Source organism: Dreissena polymorpha, chromosome 1 (assembly GCF_020536995.1).
Source record: "Dreissena polymorpha isolate Duluth1 chromosome 1, UMN_Dpol_1.0, whole genome shotgun sequence".
Classification (NCBI taxonomy): Eukaryota; Metazoa; Mollusca; class Bivalvia; order Myida; family Dreissenidae; genus Dreissena; species Dreissena polymorpha.
Window position 1 is genome coordinate 16,973,628 of NC_068355.1, and position 27,393 is coordinate 17,001,020.

At 35.9% G+C, this 27,393-nt stretch overlaps 2 protein-coding genes and 1 long non-coding RNA gene across 11 annotated transcripts in view; 2 read left to right on the plus strand and 1 right to left on the minus strand.

Annotated features, from left to right (window-relative positions):
• LOC127872565 (RNA-binding protein cabeza-like) overlaps positions 1 to 8,267 on the plus strand; it is a 39,999-nt gene extending 31,732 nt beyond the window's left edge. For all 5 annotated transcript variants that reach the window (XM_052415894.1, XM_052415902.1, XM_052415908.1 and 2 more), the window contains 4 exons: positions 698 to 850; positions 1,241 to 1,345; positions 2,959 to 3,034; positions 7,708 to 8,267. In XM_052415894.1, coding sequence (XP_052271854.1) covers positions 698 to 850; positions 1,241 to 1,345; positions 2,959 to 3,034; positions 7,708 to 7,741 — 368 coding nt within the window. In that variant the 3' untranslated portion in view covers positions 7,742 to 8,267. The remainder of the gene's footprint in view (positions 1 to 697; positions 851 to 1,240; positions 1,346 to 2,958; positions 3,035 to 7,707) is intronic.
• LOC127872723 (uncharacterized) overlaps positions 1 to 27,393 on the plus strand; it is a 228,067-nt gene that overhangs the window by 186,311 nt on the left and 14,363 nt on the right. The window lies entirely within an intron of this gene.
• LOC127872632 (beta-ureidopropionase-like) lies at positions 11,802 to 27,285 on the minus strand. The gene is made up of 15 exons (XM_052415965.1): positions 27,102 to 27,285; positions 22,683 to 22,854; positions 21,708 to 21,795; positions 20,757 to 20,851; positions 19,019 to 19,103; positions 18,716 to 18,792; positions 17,830 to 17,884; positions 17,008 to 17,122; positions 16,232 to 16,313; positions 16,072 to 16,114; positions 15,495 to 15,521; positions 15,056 to 15,096; positions 14,100 to 14,186; positions 13,220 to 13,340; positions 11,802 to 12,176 (listed from the first exon to the last, which is right to left on the minus strand). Exons 1-14 carry the CDS (start codon positions 27,200 to 27,202, stop codon positions 13,254 to 13,256), a joined length of 1,155 nt encoding a protein of 384 aa, XP_052271925.1. The 5' UTR covers positions 27,203 to 27,285; the 3' UTR covers positions 11,802 to 12,176; positions 13,220 to 13,253.

Here is a 27,393-nt window from a genome sequence, read left to right on the forward strand (position 1 = left end):
CATTCCCAAAGTAAAATGTTGAGAGAAAAAAATCCAATTTGGATTTTTTTTTCCAGATTTCACCCAAAAATGTTATATTTTTTTTAGAAAGAAGTGTCTGAATACTATTTCATTTTAATTTCATTTAAAGTGCATCATACAAAGTATATAACTTAAGTATATATGAACTTGTTCTTATAATTTGAATTATTAAAAAAGTTATTTAATCAGTTTTTTCCAAATGCACACAAAAAACACTTTTTGTGGAAAAAAAAACACAATCCCAAAATGTTATATTTTCCAAAAATTGCTGGGAAGGCCTGCCATGTAAATCATAAAAGAATTAGTCATGTGTGACACCCGTTCCTTCCTCAAAGGTCTTGGCCTTTGACCATATAACAGCTTTAAATCACACATAGAGGTCAAAGGTCTGATTTTGGTATATCACAGCTTGGAAAGTCCAGTCTCAAATATAACTCTTTGATAGATTGAACTGAACACAAACCATCATTAGGCTGTACGTTATGAGTAACAATACCTGTAAGAACAAGGTCAAATTTTGAGAGTAACAGCTTGTTGTGTTTTACACAATTTGAGTTACAGACAAAAGTTGAGTTTAGGGAAGTCCACGAGCTATGGTCTCGTGTCCTGTTCCATATGCTTTCCTGTATGAGACTTGTTAAAAACTAAACAAATAAACATTTTGCATTGTTTCCAGGTGGTCGTGAAGGTGGCGGTGCGTCTAGACAAGGTGACTGGATGTGCCCCGCAGACGGTTGCGGTAACAACAACTTTGGCTGGAGAAATGAATGCAATCTTTGCCACACATCTAAACCAGACAGTGAAGGTGGTGATGATGGAAGTGATGGTGGTAAGGACTTTTGTGGCATACGTATTTACTTCAACAGACAGTGCTTATGTGTGGCCTGTATGGTAGTATCATGTCTTGCAGAATATGTAATATTATATGTAATTTAGCTGTAACAATAACATCTAGATCACAGGATCTTCTGTATATTAGCCCCGCTGGATCTGAATAAAATAGATTGGAGTAGGCAACCGATTTGCTATAATTTACAACTGAAATTTTAACTAGTCAATTGTCTATTTAATCCTTTGTTGACAATTAAAAAGTGGTCAATTTTATAGTATGACTTCATCAAGATACCTATTTTGTTTACAATCCTTCCTTTATGATTATATGCGTTTATCTCGGAACTATAATTTAATGTTTTATATCAATTCTTTATTCTGTGTTCAGGTGGTTATGGCGGCCGTGGTAGAGGTCGAGGAGGGGGTGACCGTGGTGGGTTTGGTGGCCGTGGAGGCAGAGGGGGCGGCGGATATGGAGGCGACAGAGACAGAGGTACTTTCAGTAGCGGGAAACCAGTTGGATAGTTTTATTTATTGCTCTGCATACAAGAAGTCGTGTGCAAATAAATGGAATGCATTCAAGCATGTTAAAAATGCTAATTTGACTGCGTTGAGTGGTGCAAATATTTTATGTGTATAAACACCTTCTCTTTACTGTTGGGCCCAGATTCCTCTGTGTTCAAAATCAGAGAAAGGTAGAGTCAAGTGCAGATCTCATTACAGATTGGTTTTATTGCCTGTCTGTTCCATTCACTGCAAATAAGAAGAGGTCACAATTAATACAAAGTATTTCTTTTTAGGCCAATGTGGTTGAGTCCATGATGATGGTAACAAACACCCTTCTCTTAACTGTCGGACACATATTGTGTCTGTGTTCAAAATCAGAGACAGGGAGAATAAAGTGCAGATCTCATTACAGATTGGTTCGAAAGCTGGTCTGTTCCATTCACTGCAAATAAAATTATTTTGTAAATAACATGGCCTTAGCCATTTTCTTCTACCATTAATAGTTGTGCCTAGTTATGAATTTAGCCAGCCTTTTCTTAACCGTTGGACCCATATTCAAATCAGAGGCAGGTAGAGTAAAGTGCAGATCTCATTACAGATTGGTTTTATTGCCTGTCTGTTTCATTCACTGCAAACAATTGATTTTCCAAATCTTTTCAATAGCCTTAAACTTAACTTCTTACATCAATCATTATTGTTCGAGTGTTCGCCATGATAAATGTGGTCAGCTGTCTCTGTTTTTGTTGTATCCATATGCTGCTTTTGGTGTTCAAAATTAATCAGGGATAGAGAAGAAATCTCATTACAGATCAAGTCTTTAGCATGTCTTTTAATTTACTAAAACATCTTTAACTGAGACTTCCTTAGCTCTTGAAAGTAGTTGCTGCACTTGTGATGCTTATGCCCTCTTCTAGAATACATTTAGTTTTCTATGCCCCCAGATCGAATGATCGGGGATATATTATTTTTGGCCTGTCTGTCTGTCATTTTATGTGTATGTGTCTGTCCCAAAACTCTAACGTTGCTCATAAAATGAAAACTCTTGGGTCTATGTTCTTTAAACTTCACATGTGCATTCATCTCATTGAGATCTACAATAAAACATGGCTTGAGGTCACTAGGTCAAAGGTCAAGGACACTGTGACCTTGACATTATGATTCAAAATATAACCTTGTTTCTAAATTAGCTGCAGTGCAGCTTCAAATGGCAGTAGGGTGTCTTCCCTGATAAACATCCACAGTACTCCCAGGCCTGCCATGCCAAAATAAACATGGAATTCTTTGTATTTACATTCTTTCACCTTTTATGTTAAAAAAGAGCTCCATTTAGTGTTAACTCTTTCAGTGCTGGAAACGAATTTTGAAGGCCTTTGCAAACAGTTTGGATCCAGATGAGAAGACTCAGAACGTGGCGTCTCGTCAGGATCCAAACTGTTTGCTATTCTGATAGTATTCTTTGGAAATAAAAATCGAAGAAAATGCTTATTTTAGAAATTCAGCAGACAACATTTTAGCAGATGACAAATTTCCCAGCATGAAAAGGGTTAAATCTCATGTGATTTTCCTATTACTAACCCTATTATAATTATTAAATTACAGATGGAGGAGGTCGTGGTGGTTTTGGTGGTGGCAGAGGGGGAGACAGAGGTGGTCGTGGGGGCGGTGATCGAGGACGGTAGGCATTGTCATGAGAAATTGAGACAAACACATAGAAGTTGTGCACGTGCAATTTTAAAATCCAATATTATTGTCCCCTACCGGTGTCAGTCCGTCACACTTTTCTGGATCCTGCGATAACTTAAAAAGTTCTTCGTATTTTTTCATGAAACTTGAAACATGGATAGATGTCAATATGGAGATTATGCACATCATTTCATTTTGTTCCTATGTCAAAAATTCTGGTTGCTATGGCAACAAATATATATTTAAAAAAAATAATTTTTTAAATTTTTTATTTTAATGACAATGGTGGAGTTTCACTGGTAGGGGACCATATTGCTTGGCAATCTCTTGTTACAAAAGTTATGCATTTCTATTCAGACATGCTATGAAAAAGTATCTATAATAGAAATGACTAGATTGACAAGCTTTATATTTGGAAAACAATGGTTGTTCTCTGCACATTTTTTAAACGTTATGCCTCTGGGGCCAGAGCAAAAAGTTTTATAAAGACTTGTCAAGATTTTTTTTTAAATTATTATACCCCCACTAAACAAGGTTTAGGGGGGTATATAGGAGTGAGCTTGTCTGTCGGTCGGTCCGTGTCCGCTCTCTAATTCAAGTAGTTTTCATCAGATCTTCACCAAACTTGGTCAGAAGTTGTATCTAGATGATGTCTAGGCCAAGTTCGAACATGGGCCTTTCCGGGTCAAAAACTAGGTCACGGGGTCACTTAATGCGTTTTAAACATTCAGTATGTTGTCCCCTCTCTAATTCAAGTAGTTTACATCAGAGCTTCACCAAACTTGGTCAGAAGTTGTATCTAGACGATGTCTAGGCCAAGTTCCAACATGGGTCATGGCAGGACAAAAACTAGGTCACGGGGTCACTTAATGCGTTTTAAACATTGAGCATCATGTCTGCTCCCTAATTAAAGTAGTTTTCATCCGATCTTCACCAAACTTTGTCAGAAGTTGTATCTAGATGATGTCTAGGTCAAGTTCGAATATGGGTCATGCCGGGTCAAAAACTAGGTCACTGGGTCACTTAGTACGTTTTACACATTCAGCATGGTGTCTGCTCTCTAATTCAAGTAGTTTTCATCCGATCTTCACCACACTTAGTCGAAAGTTGTATCTAGATGATGTGTAAGTCAAGTTCGAACATGGGCCACGCAGTGTCAAAAAGCATATCACGGGGTCACTTAATGCGTTTTAAACATTGAGCATGGTGTCCGCTATTTTTTGTGAAGACAACATGCAAAATATTCTGTGTCAATGCGGCATGTGGGGGTATTCGTCATGTCTGTGACAAAGCTCTAGTTTCCTCTGAAACCACAAGAGCAAGAGGTTAAATTGGTGGTATGAACAGAGATGGAAGCAAACAGTTTGGATATGTTAGCCCATCTTTGTGCTTGAAATATGAGTGTAATACAAGATGTTTTTTTAAAACAACTAAGGGCTGATTTCCAGCACCGGCATTCTATTTAATGAGGCAACAAGCTTTTATTCTTTATTATTAGCCCTCCTGAGATTTACATGCTCATGGTAACAGTTTTTGGATCGCCTCTTGTCTGCTGTGCGATGTGCGTCCTGTCCTGCCTTATCAACATTTGCTTGTTAACACTCGAGAGGCCACAATTATTGTTTAATCTTCATGAAACTTGGCAGGATGTGCGTCCTGTCCTGCCTTATCAACATTTGCTTGTTAACACTCTAGAGGCCACATTAATTGTTTAATCTACATGAAACTTGGCAGGAGATTTGTCCCAAGGACTTTGAAAGGAGTTCCAAAATGGTTTCGGTTGATTGAAAAACATGTCCACCAGGTGGCAGGAACTTTTTTCTTAAATGGCTTTGGTAAACCTTGTTAACACTCTAAAAGTCACATTTTTTGTTGGATCTTCATGAAACTTGGTCAGAACATTTATTCTAATGATAACTTAAATGAGTTAGAAAATGGTACGGTCTGTTAAAAAACATTGCCGCCAGGGGGCATGGCTTTTGTTTTTCAAAATGAAACTTGGTCAGAACATTTGTTTTAATGATACCTTGGATGGCTTCCAAAATGGTTCCAGTCGGTCAAAAAATATGGCCGCTTGTTGGCTTGGAATTTTTCTTAAATGGCTATAGTAAAATTTTGTTAAATCTATTACATTGTATTCAGATTAATGGTCCAATCTGATTATTGTTTGTCGAAAAAATAGTGTTATGGCTGGGGGCTGGGCATTGTTAGCACTCATGAAGTCACATTAATGGTTCAATCTTCATGAAACTTGGTCAGAACATTTGTTCTTATGATGTCTGTGTGGAGTTCAAAATTGATTCCTGCCCATTGAAAAACATGGCACCCAAGGGGCAAGGCATTTTTCCTTATATGGCTATATTCAAACTAAGTCACATTTATGATCCAATCTTTATGAAATTTTGTCAAAACAAACTTGGCTGAGTTTTTTCATGGTTATGGTTTGTCAAAAACAGAAAGCAAACATGGGAGTGGCATTTTGAGTTATATGGCTACTATAATTAAACCTTGTTAACAATTTAGAAGTCCCTTTTGTTTGGCCAAATTTCAAGGCACTGAAGATGTCAACGATTGTGAATCAGTTATGCATGAATAACCCAGTGTCATAATCAATGGATAATTTCAATGGTTTTGTTGCAGTTTGTCTTATGTTTCTATACCACACTTATCAGTCCTGAGGGTGGTGCCCTCCGTCACGATTAAAACTTGTCAGGTTACTTAGGAGACTGATGATGGCAACCTGGTGTGATTCTCATGAAAATTGTGCATTTAAAACATTTTTGACACATTGTTTAGCAGATAATTATTTAATGTATTAATTAAAACTGTAAATGTTTTGTTGCATTCTCAAATTATAATAATAAAATTTGAAATCTGAACCGCACATTGGAATTTTAATGTTAATGCGAAGTTATCAAATTATAGTTTCAACTAAACACTGCTTATGTATTTAGTAATTATCCTTTGTTCCGATAAAAAGCGCATTAATTATGCTGTTTATGTTTAAGGACATGTTACCGCATGGAAAGCATGGGTGTATTGATTTTTGTATAAAAACTGTTTCGTAGAATTAAAAAAAATCATTTTAATATTTTATTTTTATGCCCCCTTCGAAGAAGTGGGGGTATATTGCTTTGCTCATGTCGGTCCGTCCACCAGGTGGTTGTCAGATGATAACTCAAGAACGCTTGGGCCTAGGATCATGAAACTTCATAGGTACATTGATCATGACTCGCAGATGACCCCTATTGATTTTCAGGTCACTAGGTCAAAGGTCAAGGTCACGGTGACCCGAAATAGTAAAATAGTTTCCGGATGATAACTCAAGAACGCTAAGGCCTAGGATCATGGAACTTCATACGTAGATTGATAATGACTGGCAGATGACCCCTATTGATTTTCAAGTCACTAGGTCAAAGGTCAAGGTCATGGCGACCCGAAATAGTAAAATAGTTTCCGGATGAGAACTCAAGAACGCTTAGGCCTAGGATCATGAAACTTCATACGTAGATTGTTAATGACTGGCAGATGACCCCTATTGATTTTCAGGTTTATAGGTCAAAGGTCAAGGTCATGGTGACCTGAAATAGTAAAATGGTTTCTGATGATAACTCAAGAATGCTTATGCCTAGGATCATGAAACTTCATAGGTACATTGATCATGACTCGCAGATGACCCCTATTGATTTTCAGGTCACTTGGTCCAAGGTCACGGTGACCCGAAATAGTAAAATGGTTTCCGGATGATAACTCAAGAACGCTTATGGCTACGATCATGAAACTTCATAGGTAGATTGATCATGACTCGCAGATGACCCCTATTGATTTTCAGGTTACTAGGTCAAAGGTCTAGGTCACGGTGACCCGAAATAGTAAAATGGTTTTCATATGATAACTCAAGAACACTTATGGCTAGGATCATGAAACTTCATAGGTACATTGATCATGACTCACAGATGACCCCTATTGATTATCAGGTCACTAGGTCAAAGGTCAAGGTCACAGTGACAAAAAACATATTCACACAATGTCTGTCACTACAACGGAGAGCCCATATGGGGGGCATGCATGTTTTACAAACAGCCCTTGTTCATTGTTACTATATTATAACGCGAATTATTTGAATAGACATTAACTAAAAATTTATTTCATATCAAACATGCTGTATCTATATTGTTTTGGTGTTTTAGATGATATATTTTTTAAGCAGTTATTGCACTGTATACAGTGATGAGTAAACACAAAATCCTGACAAAACCGTATTAAGTGTTGGGTGTTGTAAAAACATGCTTACCAGGTTTAATGACCTATTGTATAACCAGCAATTTTTTGACAAAAGGGATAAACATGTGCGTATTCAACTCTTCGACATTTTTTTGTGAATTATATATTTTTGTTAATTGGGAAATTGTTATTTTGATATTGGGAAAAATGATCTCCTTGGGAATAGTGACATTTTCTGGTACCAATTTTATAAAGAGGAAGAACACTGATATTTTGGCCAGGTTTGAAATTGGTTTCAAAAACAGTTTAAGAGTTGCTGAGATCAGTTTATTTCCCTTAAGTCTCAGTTGAGTGACTGGGCCTCTGGCCCTCTTGTTTTAATCCCAACATTAATGGAGAGCTGTTCTTTTTAATACTTAATTCACTTGACTGTTATTTCAGTGGCCGTGATGATAGAAGATCAAGACCATACTAGATGTTCGGCCAGTCTGCACAGCCATACGGTGTTGCAGTCTGCAGTTGTCCTCTTGAGCCTTTTGTTCTTATACTAGTTCCATGTTTTGATTTATTGTATTAAGTGCAACAGCAAATGGATTTTGAAATCAAAAGAAACGGATAGACCTGATGCAATAATGTTTAAGTTAATATTATGAACATTTTAATTTCCATGTTACAATTCCTTGAACTCATTAAAGTTGCTGTTTTTGAGCTTATTGTATGAGGTAGCATTCCAAATGCCTATAAACATTTATGTATGTTTTTGTTTAAAACTGGACTTTCCCACTTTGAGACTTGCAATTGTTTGGCATGTCCCGGGAGCTCTTGAGTTATGATACTGTGTAGCATATGTCAGTTTTTAACATTATTTTATCTCATACAATATCTCATTTGGTCCATTATCATGTCATCAGTTTTATCATTTGATTGATTAGTGCAACAAAAACTATATCATCTCAAAATGTTATTATTGTCGTCTTTGTCAAAATAAAGCGTGTAACTTATGGGAATAGTTGTTTTTCTGAAATTACACGTCAAACTGCATTTGCCTTCATTCAATTGGTATTTACAAATGTTGAATGTTAGATCTCCTTGTGGAGATTGCCGAGTTTATAAGAATTAGCACAAAATAAACTGATGCAGCATAATCAGCATATTGGTTGACGCATTTCCTTTTGACCAATATCATTACATCTATACACAAAACAAGATGTGTTAACCAATATCAATATACACAAAACAAGATTTGTTGTGAAACACTGTCCCCATATATTTGACCTTGAAGGATGACCTTGACCTTTCACCACTCAAAATGTGCAGCTCCACGGGTTACACATGCATGCCAAATATCAAGTTGCTATTTTCAATATTGCAAACGTGTACATTAAATGAGCGATTTTGACCCATATATTGGACCTTGACCTTTCACCACTCAAAATGTGCAGCTCCATGAGATATACATGCATGCCAAATCTGAAGTTGCTATCTTCAATATTGCAAAAGTTACAGCAAATATGTTAAGTTGGAGCAAACTAACTAACAAACAAAGCAACAAACCAAATGACAGAGCAAAAACAATATGTCCCCTACCATCCCCCAATCCCCCCACCTATTATCCCCGCCACAGGCGGAGGGATATTGTTTTGGCGTTGTCCGTCCGGAGCCATATCTTGGAAGTGCTTTGGTGGATTTCATTGAAACTTGGTATGAGTATATATTGGATAAGAGGATGATGCACGCCAAATGTCAATGTACACCATCTGTTTATAACAGAATTATGGCCCTTTGTATCTTGAAACAATGCTTTTTTTAGTGTCGAATATAACACTTGTGTCAAGAAGCATATTGGCGGGGGATGTCAATTCAACGAATTTGCTTGTTTTTAGCTCACCTGATTGCTCAGGTGAGCTTTTGTGACCGGTCTTTGTCCGTCGTATGTTCGCCAGTCAGTCTTTTAACATTTGCTCGTAAACACTCTAGAGGCAACATTTCTTTTCCAATCTTCATGAAACTTGGTCAGAAGCTTTTTCTCAATGTAATATCGGCCGAGTTTGAAACTGGATTGTGCCGGGTCAAAAACTAGGTCAAGAAAAAGAAAAACCTTGTAAACACTGTAGAAGTCACATTTCATGCCCAATCTTCATTGAACTTTGTCAAAATGTTTGTCTTAATATCTTGGTTGAGTTCAATAGTGGTTCCGAACCGTTGAAAAACATGGCCACCAGTGGGCGGGGCAGTTTTCCTTATTTGGCTATAGAGAAATCTTGTAAACACTCTTAGAAGTCACAATTTTTGCCCAATCATAATGAAAGTTGGTCAATGCATTGGTTCAATTGATGTCTCGGACGAGTTCCAAAATGGTCGAGATCAGTGAAAAAACATGGCCGCCAGTGGGCGGGGCATTTTTCTCTATATGTATATAGTGGCAGTTTTCCCTATTTGGCTACAGAGAAACCTTGTAAACACTCTAAAAGTCACAATTTTTGCCCAATCATCATGAAAGTTGGTCAAAACATTGGTTTTATTGATAGCTCGGACGAGTTTGAAAATGGTCGGGATCAGTGAAAAAACATGGCCGCCATTGGGCGGGGCATTTTTCTCTATATGTATATAGTGAAAACATGTAAACACAGAAGTCACATTTTTGGCCCAATTTTCATGAAATTTGCTCAGAACATTTGTTTCCTTGAAACGAGATTTGAGTTCAAAAATGGTTCTGGTCAGTTGAATAACATGGCTGCTGGGCGGGGGGCAGTTTTCTCATTATGCCCCCCCCCCCCCCCTTTCGAAGAAGAGGGGGTATATTGTTTTGCTCATGTCGCTCCAGTCCATCCACCAGATGGTTTCCGGATAACTCAAGAGAGCTAATGTCAAGGATCATGAAACTTCAAAGGTACATTGATCATTACTCGCAGATGACCCCTATTGATTTTCAGGTCACTAGGTCAAAGGTCACGACCCGAAATAGTAAAATGGTTTCCTGATGATAACTGAAGAACACTTATGCCTAGGATCATGAAACTTCATAGATACATTGATCATGACTAGCAGATAACCCCTATTGATTTTCAGGTCTTTCGGTCAAAGGTCAAGGTCACAATGACCTGAAATAGTAAAATGGTTTCTGGATTATAACTCAAGAATGCTTAGGCCTAGGATCATGAAACTTCAGAGGTACATTGATCATAACTCGAAGATGACCCCTATTGATTTCAGGTCAAAGGTCAAGGTCATGGTGACCCAAAATAGTAAAATGGTTTCCAGATGATAACTCGAGAACGCTTATGCCTAGGATCATGAAACTTAATAGGTACATTGATCATGGCTCAAAGATGACCCCTATTGATTTTCAGGTCACTAGGTCAAAGGTCAAGGTGACCTGAAATAGTAAAATGGTTTCTGGATGATTACTCAAGAACGCTTATGCCTAGGATCATGAATCTTCATAGGTACAATGATCATGTCTTGCAGATGACCCCTATTGATTTTCAGGTCACAAGGTCAAAGGTCACTGTAACCTGAAATAGTAAAATGGTTTCTGGATGATAACTCAAGAACGCTTATGCCTAGGTTCATGAAACTTCATAGGTATATTGATCATGACTCACAGATGACCCCTATTGATTATCAGGTCACTAGGTCAAAGGTCAGTGCCAAAAAAACGTATTCACACAATGGCTGTCAAGGTCTTAGTGACTCAACTTAGAAAATGGTTTCCGGATGATAACTCAAGATGCTCACGCCTAGGATCATGAAACTTCATAGGTACATTGATCATAACTCGCAGATGAAATAATGATGAAACTTGACCAGGATGTTTGTCTGGACAAGGTACATTGATCATGACTCGCAGATGAAATAATGATGAAACTTGACCTGGATGCTTGTCTGGACAATATCTAGGTCAAGTTTGACATATGGTAAAGATTGAATGAACCGACTCCTCTCAGGTGAGCAAACTAGGACCATCTTGGCCCTCTTGTTATTATTTTATTTTTGAAAGACCGTCAAACCATCCCACCCAAGCTATTGCTATCAAACTTGAAATATAATCTTATTAGTTTATTTATGTCTTTACAAATGTTCAATAGATTATTAAAAATAGACCTGAACACTTCTTTAAAACATGAGCGATCAATATGTTTAAATTGTTAATATGGTCCTCCTGTGGAATCAGAAAAAACTATCTGATAAATAATTGTATTACAATAAATGTGGTCAACATCATATATAGAATATTTTTCAAGAAACACGAGATGGCTGGTTTAAGAACTTGCTTTAACATAGCTTCTATTAAACATGTAATCAAAGGACCTTTGTCATGCTAAAATGGGTCTAAAGCCATATTCAGCTATTGTTGCTTATCATGCAGTCTGTTCAGGAGCTACTGTGTACGCTATAAAGTCTTTTAAGGTTTATCAAATTAGCAGTCTGGAGCTACACTGGTCGCATATCGCAAAAGACCCATTTTCGCATGACATCGCTCAAATAGTTTGCAACTGTTTACTTCATATAAAGCACTTATAAAACAAAACATGGAAATTCTACAGTTTTATTCAACAGTCTAACAAATCAAACATTACATGAGGTAATAGCATCTAAATACAAGCATGATTATAACTATATAATAAACATATATATGTATATATATGCATACACATGAGAAACATCTGATTATAATTTCAGTGTGATGCTACACTCCTCGCCAAAGCAAAACAAATCAAACTGTTCTGCATATCTTTTTAGATCAATTTACTGAACTGAGACTCTTTTAAACGTGTGTTTATTGCATCTTACAAGATTTAATTTTACAAATTGTGTGACTAGATAATACACACTGACTGACTCATTTTTTGTCTGTTGAGAGCATACAACTTTTAACATGGAAACTGTCGGGTGCCTGGGAACAAGTTCTGAAACAGAAACATCGACTAAGAATTAGTTTACCTTTAACTGAAATAATACAATTTGATGCATTTAAGTTATAACTGCAGTTACAGTAGGGCTTTATTTATTACTACATGTACATGGCATAAATGTGAATGAATTAAAATATTAACAATATAAGTACACAAGCATTTGTCTTTGAACCGAGCTAGCTCAGTTGGAAGACGGCTGGACCACAAATGGGAGGATCACCAGTTTGAGCCAGGTCCCTGCCAAATACTAGTAGATTGTGTGGAAATTTGTCATCAAATCCTTTCTATGGCCAATCTTACCCTACCTGATTGAAGTAGGACAGTTGTCATTTACCGGCATCAGTTTTTGCAATGGTAAACAAGCTAACCCAGAAGTTTGAGTTGGTTAACAGATCACTTTAATATGACTGAAATATTCTTGACAAAGGTGAAAACCCAACTAACCAAACAATCTAACCTAAACAAATGCTGGTTAGAGCCTTAGCCAATTGTATAAATACGTGGCTAATGTCAGCTTTAATTAAATACACTTGTGAACTCTAGCAGCATTAATTATGTTGTTAAATAAATTTTATATTTGTATTCCATTTTTTCCCTAACAAATATTTAATAAGGTTATACCAGCTTTGTTAGCCTATTATGATCAAATTTATTCAACTCTTCAATTACGGCAACTATTACACATGTATATTAATGGTAAATATATTTATGAATTAATGTAAGTGAATGCTTAAAATTGGCAAGCTTGAGCTAACTTTTAGGACATTCTATAGATACTTGCTGTTTTACCCTCTTTAGTTGATAAACCAAATTGCATGATTTAGAATGTACTCATACTACAGTACAACTTCTTTAATTCCAAGACTGGTAACAAAAACCTTCCACAACAAGAACAAATACTTACATTGATCAGTACTTCTTAGGAAATTGTTCCATATGGTAACCAAAACAACAGATTTTAAAAATTTAGTGAAAAAAAACACTTTTAAAATAGATTTACAATAACCGTTGGACTAGTTATTCCATTGCTATTGTACCTTAAAAAGAATATTGAGCAGTTTGTTGAGGCGTTTATTTTTCTTTCACAACATCTGGAACGTAGTCTGGCTTGATTGCCTCACTAAGCTCCCTGGCATACATGTCCAGTCTCTGAGTCATCTGAAGCACACAAGAGTTCAGAGGTCATGTATAGTGTCTCATACGCTGCAACGTACAACAAGAGGTTTAGTTATGTTCATTGGGTATCATGAACAAGTATTCAAAGAGAAGGCAATATAGTTTGGCAACAAAATGAGCCCTAAGATACTAAACTATTGTGTTAAGGTGGAATAAATGTAGCATATGAAACATATATGTTTAATTTCTAGGCACATTATTATAACATATTCCCACCATAGAATATTTATGAACATTTTTAAAGCTTAATTTATTGCGAATAACTAAGCTGACTGTATCTCCTGCAAAATAGGCTGCCTAAGTCAGGTTCAATATATCCGTTATGAATTATTTCTAGATGAAAAAGAGAGAATCCAATAAATGTCAATGACACATCATGTATCAACTAAGACATCATCCACAGAAAACATCATTATGAGATGATCATGAAAGTTTGATGATTTAACATACTGTACAAACAAACACAGACATTGGTTAAACTATAGGCACCTGTACAAACAAACACAGACATTGGTTAAACTATAGGCACTTCCATTGTAATCATGGTGGTGGAATGCACTTTAAAAGGGCATGAAAATGAACGTCTTATGAATACTCCTTTTGTTTTTAAGAAATGAAAATAGTTATTAAGAAAGGAATATACTTCCTTAATTAATACCAGATTCTAAACAACCATTAGCAACAAAAACTAAATCTTGTTTGAAGCCAATGAATCCATTAGACTCAAACTATTCAACTCACCCGAAAGCCCCACCTATCTTTAACTTGTCGACACAAATTCAAATCCATTTCTGCCACAAGCAGACCATCTCGCGTTCTTGAGAGGCCCTAAAAGTCGAAAACATACAACAACAAAATATGAGCAATGTGGCAAGAATACTGCTTTAAATGCATGCATGTAAAACATCGCACCAAGTCAGCATTAAACTACACAATAGGAGCAATTTCATAAGAAAACTGCATTTAAATAAGCAAATAATGTTTTAAGAGGATCAACAATTTTGCATATTATTTCAACAAATGTTTGTTATCCATTAACAATTGAGGATTTGAAAACAATATTTAAATAAGAAAGAATTGTGCAGAGTCATTATGTGCTGCAGGTTTTATTATTTACAAAAAATGCTTAACCCACAACAGGTCCAGCACATGTGGACTTTGTGCGCACACGCACTGGTAAACACAAATACCTAGCAAAATCGAACATAACAAATGTAAACTTAAGTTAATAACCATTGTAGTTTCATAAATACAAGTTAAAATCAAATAAAAATGTACTGCATTCCCAGAAATGGTTTTCTGCAAAAAGTGCAATATATTTTGAAAAGATTGAACCAATAAAGGTATTTTGAAATAATCAAACCAAACTTATTCAATTATACAAGTGATCCTCTTCAGCTATTGGTCATTGACCAGTAGATGCCTTATGATTGAAAACAAATCTGCTGCTGATATATCTAATTCTTGTATACCTATAAATATGAACAATATGTGTTGTCTCCTTTGCACCCATTCAGAACTTAAAAGTAACAGAATGTGACCCAATTTATGTTCAATGGTTTAAGTCTGAACAAGTAAAAAAAAACCTCATATCCTACTTTGAATGGGCTTATTCTGACATTTATTTTGAAGAGGGGCTAAGTTCTATAAATCCTAAGATATAACCTTAGGTTTCTTAAGTTAGGGATGCAACTCACCGGTGTTCTACTACCATCTGGGCCTGCCACATAGCTGGACCCTGCAGCAGATTTCAAAAGAACAATAAAATGCTATTGTCATTTGCAAAATATGTTATACATTTCGTCAGAGAGAAAATAACAAGGAATCATAAAAGCTTCATTTCTATGTAGTCCTGGTTCTACAATGTAGACACAAAGGGATTTATAGCAAGCCATACAGAATTCATCTATTGGTGAAGACAAATCCCTAGTGCATTTCTAAGTTCAATACAATTTTCTTTATCATATGCTTGGCCTTAAGTAAAAATACTTGTGTGTACCACCTTCAAACTGCACTTTATTGCAAAATTTAATTAAAATTCAAAGTCATAGTAATCTGATAACTTAAATTGAAACACCATGTCAAGTAATACAACTTTTGAGAATATTTTAAAAGATTTTTAGTAGAGACACCTACCGTAGAAATGTCCAAAGTCCTTATGAGCTGAAAAATACATACTAAGATAAATAATATTGCTAAATGGCTCTTTTCTTTAAGAGCATGATTTTTACAGATGTGAGTTTGAATCCCCATGGATCCTGGTATTGGAAAGTATTGGAATTGTATTTATTTTGACTGACTGATTTAATAAACATACATACTGTTATTTTATAAATACATGAATTATGAGCTGTAATAAGCATTACTTAAAAAAGTATTTCTATTAAAAATAATGTTGGTATATCATGTTCGAAATTATCTACGTTTTAAGTTTCCTCAACATTTAAGAGAGAAACCATTTACAGACCAACTTCATCACTCACTCTGTAGCTATCTTAAAAAGCACATTTTTAAAATCCATTTTTTACATTAAATCAAATTTTGAGCAGGTAAAAAATCGCCATTCTAGACCTGTATAAGAAACAATTAATTTAATTTGCCCCAGAAACATTTGCGTATGCATATTTTTTATATACAGAATAAATTTCTGATACAGAAGGGATGTAACTCTTGGTTTGATATTAAATAACATTGTAAGAGTAACCTCTCTTACCTGGCTTGCCATCAGCTGAGGAAAATTCGTTTGGAAATACTTCCTGAAAAAAAGATAGTATACAAAATAGATGGCATACAATTCAATTGTCATATTCTGATGTTCTAAACGTTATAAATGTGAAGTTACTGAAAGGGGGATTGCCAAACGAATAACTTACGGTTCCAACACGGTTGATTGCGCAAGTAAAGTAACTATTGGCAATAGCTGCATTTCGGGCTTCTATTGGCCACATTGGCTCACTGAAAGAAAAAATCTTACCAAATCATTAATCTTTATTTCATATTCTTAATGGAAATATGATGTTAAGCTTTAGACATTTATTCCGCATATATTCTTGATTACTCCTTAAAAGACGACATCTCTGACTTATCCTATGAAAAGAGCTTCAAGTACCATTCAGCCAACGCATTGGGTGATTAATTGACAACCATGATCCAGAAAGCTTCATTTCATGTTTCCTAAAAGAACATAACCCTTTAATAGCCAACATAATCAATGCCCTGTAATTTCGTTCTTCCTGTATACTTTGAACATGTTTGTACATAAATGTAAAGATTGTCAGAGGGTCAGTAAACATACAAAGATATATATGGGGGCTAAATGCATGTCCGTAAAGAGTCTTTCCAGATTAGCCAGTGCAGCAAGCACAGGCTAATCAGGGACGACACTTTCCGCTTTTATGGCATTTTTTGTTTAAAGAAAGTGTCTTCTTTGCAAAAATCAAGTTGAAGCTGAAAGTGTCGTCCCTGATTAGCCTTTGTGGACTGCACCTGGGACAACACTGATTAGCCTGTGTGGACTGCACCTGGGACAACACTTTACTAGCCTGTGTGGACTGCACCTAGGACAACACTTTACACACATGCATTAAACCCTCTTTTCACAGAGCACGGCTCATATATACAATAGCTGGGAGATACAACACGGCTGTACCTGAGACCCCCTACTGTGGCGGAAGGATTGAAGACTATCTCAGCCCCGTTCACCCCATACATCATCCAGTTGGGGGGATGGTGTCGACCATAGCAGATGTTAATAGCTATCTTGCCTGTCATAACGGTATATGATGATAGAAAAAGATATCTAATTGTGTTGCACACCTTCATTCTCAATGTCTTGTAAAGTGGTTTAGATAAACATACGTCTTATTTTCATTAGCTAAAATTATGAGTTAAACGTCCAAAAGTAATAACATTCCAAGATCAAAACTATTAAGAAACAAGCTGGGAAGAGAGTATATCTCTAACTTATGAAACTCAATGTAATGTACATAAGTAATAATATACCAATTAAAGAATCTTTAATACTTGAGATATGCCTAATTAGTTTTGAGATGTCTGGTTTAGCACTAGAGAATAAATAAGACCAAATAGCTATGGGGTCAGATCACTAGACAAGGTAATTTTAAGATGTCTTGTGTTGACAGACTTGTTAGAAAAATACAGAGAGTTGATCAAGAAACTGTGATTTGTGTACCTGCTTTACATTTATTTATCAGATAACCTAGGTAAACACTCAACCCTCCTTATATTAGGTAAACAGGGTCAATCAAATATATGAACAGGGCAGACACGTTCATCTTCATATTATAAGGAATAAAGAATGCAGGTTTGAATGTTGGAATGTGTAAGCAAACAAGTTTATGTAGGCGGACAAAAAGACAGACGTGTCTATGGTGATTCACCTATAGTCTATTCCTTGCTCTACATTGTTGGTGGTGGTAGTACAAATAATCTGACAAGTATGACAACCTACCAAATTGTGTTTGAAAGACTCTGTGCCCTGTGTTTCCTTCCATGTAGTATGTGGACTGAAACATGCAATAACCAACATTATGTGAAAATGGGTCCTATGCCATATGCATATAGCGCAGCTTCAGACCAGCCTATTCCTGAGCGTAGTTTTGTCAGAAGCTACCCTGTCCATTGAGAAGACCACAAAACCTTGCGTGTCATGAAAATGGACAGGGGAGCTCCTGACAGGCGAGTCTGGAGTGTTCTGTAGCTGCGCTGGCCACAAATGACATAAGACCCATTTTTGCAAGACCAGGGTCAAATTGTATTTATTGAGAATCAAAAGCTCAAACCATTTGAATAGCTAAAATGTATGAAGAACATGATGGCACATTATCTTTCTATCTGCTGGTAGATTATTATTTTATTTTATGATACCAGAAATTATTACATTCATGGCAGAACTTCGGGAAAGTCACTTTTAAGGTAACAATATACTAAATGTTTTCCTTATATAATTCAATGTAAAAGGGACAACTTTAAGTAAAAATAAATGCAATAAGACCCACATAACCATACTTGTTTGTACATGGTATTCTAATCTGAAGCGTTTTAAGCAAGAGCTTGACACTAATCAAAATCTAATGTTTTTGCACTTTCATTTTTGCCATTTTCTATTGGCATGCATCTCACCTTTTCAGATCCTTTTTTAACTACTGTTTAATATCTAATTTTGTACTATTTCAGGGATTAAGTAGCAAACTAGTTTGTTTTCAATGTACAATAAATAATACAAATGTATTTTTTACAGATCTTTTCAACACAGATAAAGTGCAATCTTAATGATTAAGTTCTAAGTTGTTGATATTGATCAACCATCATTTCATCCAATACAATTAATCCACTACCTCATTGAAGTCTCCCACTCGTGGGATGTGATTTTTTCTGGATTTTCCAAGATATGCACCGGTATTTGATATGACAACTGTAAGGGAGGAAAATATACAACTAAATACTCTCATTTGAAGACCTATCTCTAAAAAGAAACAAATAATGTTTTGGATTTTTAACATTTTGTTATTTTTATTCAAATGAAAAAAATTCAATTTACTTTAAACCTTAAATTGATACCTATTTTTTACATACTGGAGACAAAATTTTCTATATGTCCATCTTTAATTGGAAAAGTATTTACTGTTGACTTCCCTTACCTGCTGTGTTGGCAAGGATTTCACCATGGTTATCATCGCGCTCCAAGATTGGAGATATTATCACCATGTTGTACTTCTTGGCCAGCTACAAATTAAAAATTTAAATAACTGCAGTTGAACTAAATTTGGTTTGTTAATATCTTTTTACTCATAATCAACCCTATATTGTTGCTGAGAATTGAGTAGGTATCCTAGTTATTACTGAGAATACGCATAGTGTTGAAGAGGCATACAGGTTTATCCTGCCTCTATTGCAACAATGACCTTATAAAGCAGGGTCGTATAAACAAGTTGATCTCCGGCAGTACCTCCCATGACCATGATCTAACCTTAAGCACGTATTTCTACGCATCGATTAACATGTTTTAATATTTGACCTTTACAAAATGTACATGTGAAGTTCCTTCGAAATGTTTTGTCAAAACCAAATGAAAGTAAAAGTAATAAATGTGCATTAAATTTAAGCAAACATATGGCAATGAAGTAATCAATTTCGCCTTTAAATTTATTTACTCATAACCTTTAATATACAGCATTTCTTAATATAAATAGAACAAGGGACAAAATTGTCACAAAACCAGGTTTTCATTGTGAAAAAAAATCTGATAAAGGGAGACAACTCAAACTGAACTTTTTAAATGAACAAACAAAATTAACACCCTTTGTAAGTTTGTTTTAAAATAAATCTATTTTTAGTCGTGGCGACCTTGACATTGGAGATATTGACGTGATTCTTTTGTGCAACACACCGTCCCATGATGGTGAACAAATGTGCCAAATGATTTTAAAATATCATAATGAATGACATAGTTATAGCCCAGACAAGCTCATTTATGGCTATTTTTTACCTTTGAACTCAAAGTGTGACCTTGACCTTGGAGATATCGACGTAATTATTTCGCGCGACACACCATCCAATGATGGTGAACAAATGTGCCAAATGATTTTAAAATCTGACAATGAACGACATAGTTATGGCTCGGACAAGCTCATTTATGGCCATTTTTGACCTTTGAACTCAAAGTGTGACCTTGACCTTGGAGATATAGACATAATTATTTCGCGCGACACACCGTCCAATGATGGTGAACAAATGTGCCAAATGATTTTAAAATCTGACAATGAACGACATAGTTATGGCCCGGACAAGCTTGTTCCGCCAGCCCGCCAGCCAGCCCGCCAGCCAGCCAGCCAGCCAGCCCGCCCGCATTCGCCAATCTAATAACCAGTTTTTTCCTTCGGAAAACCTGGTTAAAAATTACACTCCACTAATACACACTTATTTTCAGTCGTCTGCAATTGATTTTATTTTTCAATGAAATTTCATAAACTTGAACAAAATAACACTATGTTAATGACATAATTTAAATTAAGCAGGATAAATCAAATACATGGTTAGTGCCGAGATGGTGAAAGTTGATCCAGTTCGACACAAACAAGAAAATAGCGGTCACCAAAGCTCGCCCAAATTTCTTTTTCTAAGCCTCACCGAATAAACTTCCTCCATTTTGGCACTAACCATGTATTCTCTATTTATTTGGCTTTGGGAAAGGGTCCAACTATTGAACCCATGACAGAAGTAGAAACGGGCATCAAATTCTAGATCTCTGTTAAAAATATTTTAACAAATACTTGCATGCTCTATGTGAGAGTAAGTCAAGTACAGTAAAACTGCAGCAGTGACAGAGATATAGAGGGTCTAAATCTTATCCAAACTTCAGCATGTAAATACGAGTACCTCTTGTAGGAGTTTTGTTGTGGGCCCCTCTTCAGCAGACTCTGCAAACTGACACCATGGATGCTTCTCTCTCGTGCAAAAGGCAAATGGCATTGCTGAAACACAAAAATTGAAAGATGTGTAAAATATGGTATAAAACTGTTGTGTTGAGTTCTTTTTTACCTACAATTTTGAAAAGTATCACATTATTTACAAAAACAAATTTCAGCTGTTTGGTGGATGTTTAATATTCAATTTAATTTAGTTGTTTCTTTTACTTTATGATTTAATTTGTTTATAATTCTATTTTTTTATGGCAGACCTTGAAACTCCTGTAACATCCCCTTACACTAAGGCAACCATGGTACCATCATACATCTTAGTATAACTATAACTTCTATCAACATTGTTACTTTGTCATACTGACAAAAAGATCTGTGAATCATTTGTTAGAAAAGCACAAGTACTGGTAGTGAATATATGCATAGTGAACTAAGTATAGCATTATAAGTAAAAATAGTTCTGTAGTTGTTTGAAATGTTTTAAGCATTTTCAACATTTCTTTTTTTAAATGCCTGATCAATATTAATTTATCTACAAACACATGGGTATCAATGATCATTTATAGAGACAGAGACATTTTTGCAAATGCATATTTACTTGAGAAAACCTACTGCAGGCCCATCAGATCTACAGACCATAGAAGCTGTTCAATCAAAGTGTCAAACCTTTGCATGCTGGGAAATTTGTCGTCTGCTAAAATGTCGTCAGCTAAATTGATAAAATTAGCTTTTTTTTTCGATTTTTTTTCTAAAGAATACTATCAGAATAGCAAACAGTTTGGATCCTGATGAGACGCCATGTTCTGTGGCGTCTCATCTGGATCCAAACTGTTAGCAAAGGCCTTCAACATTCGGTTCCAGCACTGTAAGGGTTAAATCAGTTTTTGAGGCAATGAAAAGAACAACTCACTCCACGCTTCCTGCATACAAATGATGTTCACTCCACACTTGGCTCCCACAGCAATTATTTCAGTGATTCGTTTATGAAGAGATTCAATCTTAAAATATATAACAAAACATAACATGGATTGGTAACAAATTGTTTGATTTATTTAACATAAAGTGGCAACAGGAGGCTGCATCATATGCCCATGTTACCTGGGGTAATCAATTAACATAGGCATTATATTGCTAAAACAAGAGCACCGCATAGCACCGCATAGCAGGTGCCAACGCTCAGCTGCAGGTGCAGATTTGAATAAATGAAAACTTGTCAGAAAAATATTAGAGGACACAGTGACCTTGACCTAGTGACCCAAAAATGGGTGTGGTGTGTAGAACTCATCTAGGTGCAGCTACATATGAAGTTTCAATGTTGTAGGTGGAAGCACTTTGATTTTAGAGCCAATATTAAGGTTTTAGCAAGGCGGACAACAAGCTGGCTATGACAATACCTCGGGTTTTCTCCGAAAACAATCGAGCTTATAAGTGTTAAGCATTCACTATTTACCATTAATTTAAATGTTAAAATGAAACTACAGTGAGGATTCAATCATTCACAAGATTTGGCAAATTTTATGGTCTTGACTTAACAATAAGGACTGTCAAAATAATATGAGTTTTTTTTTTTAAAAGGTGGACAACTTAAAATGTGAAGCAAACAAAAATTTGATACAAAGTACATGAATATAGTAAGTTGATTTTGCCGAAATATTATAATCTAATTAGGGATTAACATAAAAGATATTTAAAGAAAACTTGTTACATATCACAAGATAACAGTGTATCTAGCTAAACATAGAAAAGTCTAAGTATGTTGTTATCATCAATATTTTTTTATATTTTTTTTTTACATATTCCAACAATTAAGATGAATTTTACTCCAAAAGTAACTTCATTTCCCTTAACATTCCTGGCCCACAGCGCAAAGTCTATGAGTGCAGACCTGTTCGAGTACCGGCGCGTCTGTTGGTATGACGATCTTGTTCTGTATGGCCCCCACCCGCACCACTCTTGGTGACCGGACCTCCTCTCTTTCAGCATCAAACCCATAACCTGCCAACTCAAAGTCTTTCCTTGTAGCCTCCTGAACAGCATCTTCAGGTAACTCCAGAGTCCTTGCAATAACAATCGCCTGTTGTGGTATATTTCTTTGTACTTAATTGTAAAATGGTATTGTTTATCATCATCATCGTAATTTATTTCATGCTATGTGTCAAAAAGGTAATGAATACAAGTGAATGATAACTTAATCATTTCTCTCTATAAAGAGTGAAGTAAGAAATGCTATTTTCACTTTGGCTTCAAGCCAAGATTTTGGGGCCTCTTAAATAGCATTAATAAAACCCGCACAGTCAGTGTACAATTTGATCTTTGTATTTAAAGGCAACAAATAATCAAATTCAATTAAATGATATATTTAGGTGATAACAATACAGAAACTGTTTTGGCACTATTTTTTCACTACAGACAAATGCATCATTTGTGTTAACATACGAAATCATATTTATGACATTAAATTACAAGAATTTTTATGAAGCACAGTAAGCACATTTGATGAATAAACAGACATGAGCATAAATGAAAAGAAATCAGTGGCTTTCAGTTTCATCCTATTATTTTATTTGTGTTTATATATACAACAAATATTTTTGCTCATTACCTACAACCGTACTGGCACCCTGGAGTGTGGTCACAGGGCAACCACATTTTTAAATACTAAAGGCAAAGGAAACCGTGCAGCAAACCATTGGTAAGTAAGCTAAACTAAAATATGATAGTTATCCCCACGCTTTTTTAAAAGCGTGGGGATATTGTGGCTATCTCGGCCTTCTGTCTGTCTGTCCGTCCTGGCCACTATCTCCTGCTACACTATTAGCACTACAACCTTGAAACTTACATACATGGTAGCTATGAGCATATGTGCGACCCTGCACTATTTGAAATTTTGATCTGACCCCTGGGTCAAAAGTTATGGGGGTTTGGGGGGCCGGGTCAGGGATTTTCACTCATTTTTTAGGTTATTTTACATTAACTTCTTCATTTTAACACTGATTCACTTCAAATTGATAGTGAACCTCTCTTATGACAATCCGGTCAATCTCAACTATGCATGGCCCCATTACCAACCCTGGGGCGCCCCGGCCCACATAGACCACACCCACCCAAAATTGCCTTTTACTATAATTTCTTCATTTATACACCGATTCACTTCAAATTGATACTGAACCTCTCTAATGACAAAAAGGTCAATCTCAACTAAGCATGGCTCCATAACCAACCCTGGGGCGCCCCGCCCACATAGACCACATCCACCCAAAATTGCCTTTTACTATAATTTTTTCATTTATACACTGATTCACTTCAAATTGATACTGAACCTCTCTTGTGACAAAACGGTAAATCTCAAATATGCATGGCCTATTACCAACCCTGGGGCGCCCCGCCTACATAGACCACACCCACCCAAAATTGCCTTTTACTATAATTTCTTCATTCCTACACCGATTCACTTCAAATTGATACTGAACCTCTTTAATGACAATACGGTCAATCTCAACTATGCATGGCCCTATAACCAGCCCTGGGACGCCCTGCCCACATAGACCACACCCACCCAAAATTGCCTTTTACAATAATTTCTTCATTTCTACACCTATTCACTTCAAATTGATACTGAACCTCTCTTATGACAATACAGTCAATCTCAGCTATGCATGGCCCCATTACCAACCCTGGGGCGCCCCGCCCACATAGATCACACCCATCCAAAATTGCCTTTTACTATAATTTCTACACCAATTCACTTCAAATTGATACTGAACTTCTCTTATGACAATACGGTCAATCTCAACGATGCATGGCCCCATTACCAACCCTGGGGCGCCCCTGGGTCAAACATGCGGCGTGGGGATACGCGTCGGCCTCTGCCACGCCATTTCTAGTTGATATTTTATAATGAACCAAAACACTGAGTGAAAGACCATGAGGCTTTGGAGTGGCTAGACAAGTTAGTGTTCTATATTTGACACCCAAACATAATTTTATTGTATGCAATATACATGTATCCATGTCTAGAAGCAACAATCTGGTCACAGATAAAGGACCCTTATCACAAGTGATTATATTCTGGATTACTGCAGTTTGTGGAAATCCCCATAGACATTCCTTAACTAGACCTTCAACCAATATCCATGAGCAAATGGAACATTATGATAAAGATCTATTCATCATCACCAGATGCATAATCAGACAGCACATTTCCATTCCAATCGATGTGCCACTCAGACCAATTGTGTCTATGAATATCTAACCCAGATTTAAACAGCCAACTTCAGCAAGCTTTGATATCTGGAGCTCTTTTTATGGGCATTTTAACCTTGGAAGAAAGTTTATCTTCAGATAAGAAATAAGGTCTAGTTTCAATGAATATTTGGAAAAGAACCAGTATAAACAGAGACTTGTATACTATCTGAATACATTCAAATTGTAAGCCATTTAAACAAATATAAAATCCGTCCATGAAGACTTTTTACTACCAGGTTTAGAGAATTTATTACAACTAATATTAAACATAAATACAGCTCAACTATGAACTAGGTATGTGTCCATATGTCTTGAATACCACCCCACATAATAGCTTTGCTTAGATATGTGGACCATTGTGTCTAATTATTTTTAAATCCCACAAACTGCTTCTTTCCCAACATCCATATCAGGAATACAAAGAACTAAATGTCCCAGCCCACTAACACTTAAAAAAGATGCAGAAATAATAAATTAAGGACATGATAGAGACCAAAATAAAAATAAATGGGCCGTGCTCTGTGAAAAGGGGGTTTAATGCATGTGCATAAAGTGTCGTCTCAGATCAGCCTGTGCAGTCTGCATAAGGCTAATCAGGAATGACACTTTCTGCATTAATCTTATTATCTGCTTAAAGAAAGTCTCTTCTTAGCAAAAATCCAAGTTTAGGCGGAAAGTGTTGTCCCTGATAAACCTGTGTGGACTGCACTGGCTAATTTGGAACCGCAATTTACACACATGCATTGAACCCCTTTTCTCAGAGCAGGACTCAAGTGAATAAATTCATATCTGTGTTTTTTTAATGATTAATAAAATCATTTATAAAACTGCAATACTATGTGATGCCTTTGACCTAAATCGAAAATGTACGCTACGATTCATCTGAAAGGAAAAGTAGAGATCTAATTACGCACAATAGCTCTCGAACATGATCACATTTTATTGTACTGTTTACGCGCTTTAATTGAATATCTTACATATTGAACAGTGTTTTGTCAAATAAACTTAATTTTACTTCGTAGTAGTTGATGCAATATCAGTAAAAATGGAATTATTTTAGGTGGACGGGGAATTTAAGTGCCTATGGATTTTGTGACCGTTGATCTTACTATATTATATAAATAAAAACAGTAACATGGACTTTGGCATAATCATTGAAAAGATTGAAAAAGTGTAACAAAGGTAGATTCTTGATAAATCAAATGTCATGGACTACAGCCATCATTACACAAGTTAAATTTTGATATCATGAAGCACAGTTCTTTTGATTCAATGCAGAACAAAATCAACTTTCTATGTGGGCCATAATATATGCATGTTTATGTCTATGTAGAGCTTTCTGTACTAATAGTACTACTATAAGGCTCTGATAGTCTATATTATTCGACGTTGTCATGCAGACAATTATGACCAGTTGAATTTATCCCCATATAAGTATTAGAACTAAATTAGGCTGGATTGGTCATTGTAGGCTCGGGTACTACTTACATGTACCCCGGGTACTCTTAAGTATACTGACATGTACCCAGGGTACGGAAAATATACTTAATCATACCCGGTCAATATTAGACTGTACCCAAGTATTTCCGCCCAAAATTGGATGTCGTAAAACGCGCTACCGATTATCTAAATAAAACTTCTCTTTTTAAAAAATCTGCATCAACATGCTTTTTGAGTATGAGTTTCGATAATATAGATGTCATTTTACATAAAATTGATATATATGTAAATATAATTAATTCCAAAAAATAGCCGACAATGACCGATTTAGCGTTAAATTTCCCGGGTATGATTAAGTATATTTACCGTACCCGGGGTACTGATGTAAGTATACTTAAGAGTACCAGGGGTACATGATGATGATGTAAGTAGCACCCGAGCCGCCAATGACCAATCAGACCTTAAATAGCATACATATGTACAGTTAAGGTTGTAATACTAACCAAGGACTGTATATATAGAAATATAGGTCCCTGAATAGACTGGCAAGAAAATGTAATACGTAATAATTACTGCAACAGACAACTCGTAAATCAGTGAACGTCGCTCTCATAAATACCTTAGCTGTTTTCCATATAGAATCCGTCTGACTTCAACCAATTCATGCTCAGGTAGATGTTTTTGAAGAGATTTTTCAACACTTTCGAATTCGTCTGACATGTTGACAAACAGCAAGATGGAAGAGTTTAATAAACACCATATGTAGGTAAGTTATCAGGCCGTAATTGATTTTTACCAGGGACTTGTACAAACAGGTATGTTTGTATAGCCATAGGTCCCTGTTTTTACGTACCGTTGTTATTGAATAATCATTGCATTAATAAATCAAGTACTAATACAGATTTTAAAAA

Bases quoted from the DNA above. Each gene is read 5' to 3' on its own strand.
- LOC127872632 (XM_052415965.1), bottom strand. From the start codon at position 27,202: ATGTCAGACGAATTCGAAAGTGTTGAAAAATCTCTTCAAAAACATCTA. The intron at 19,104-20,756 runs GTACTCGTATTT...TTTAATTTGTAG, and splicing joins CAACAAAACTCCTACAAGAG to CTGGCCAAGAAGTACAACAT. The intron at 13,341-14,099 runs GTGAGTTGAATA...TGTGTGCTTCAG, and splicing joins AAGATAGGTGGGGCTTTCGG to ATGACTCAGAGACTGGACAT.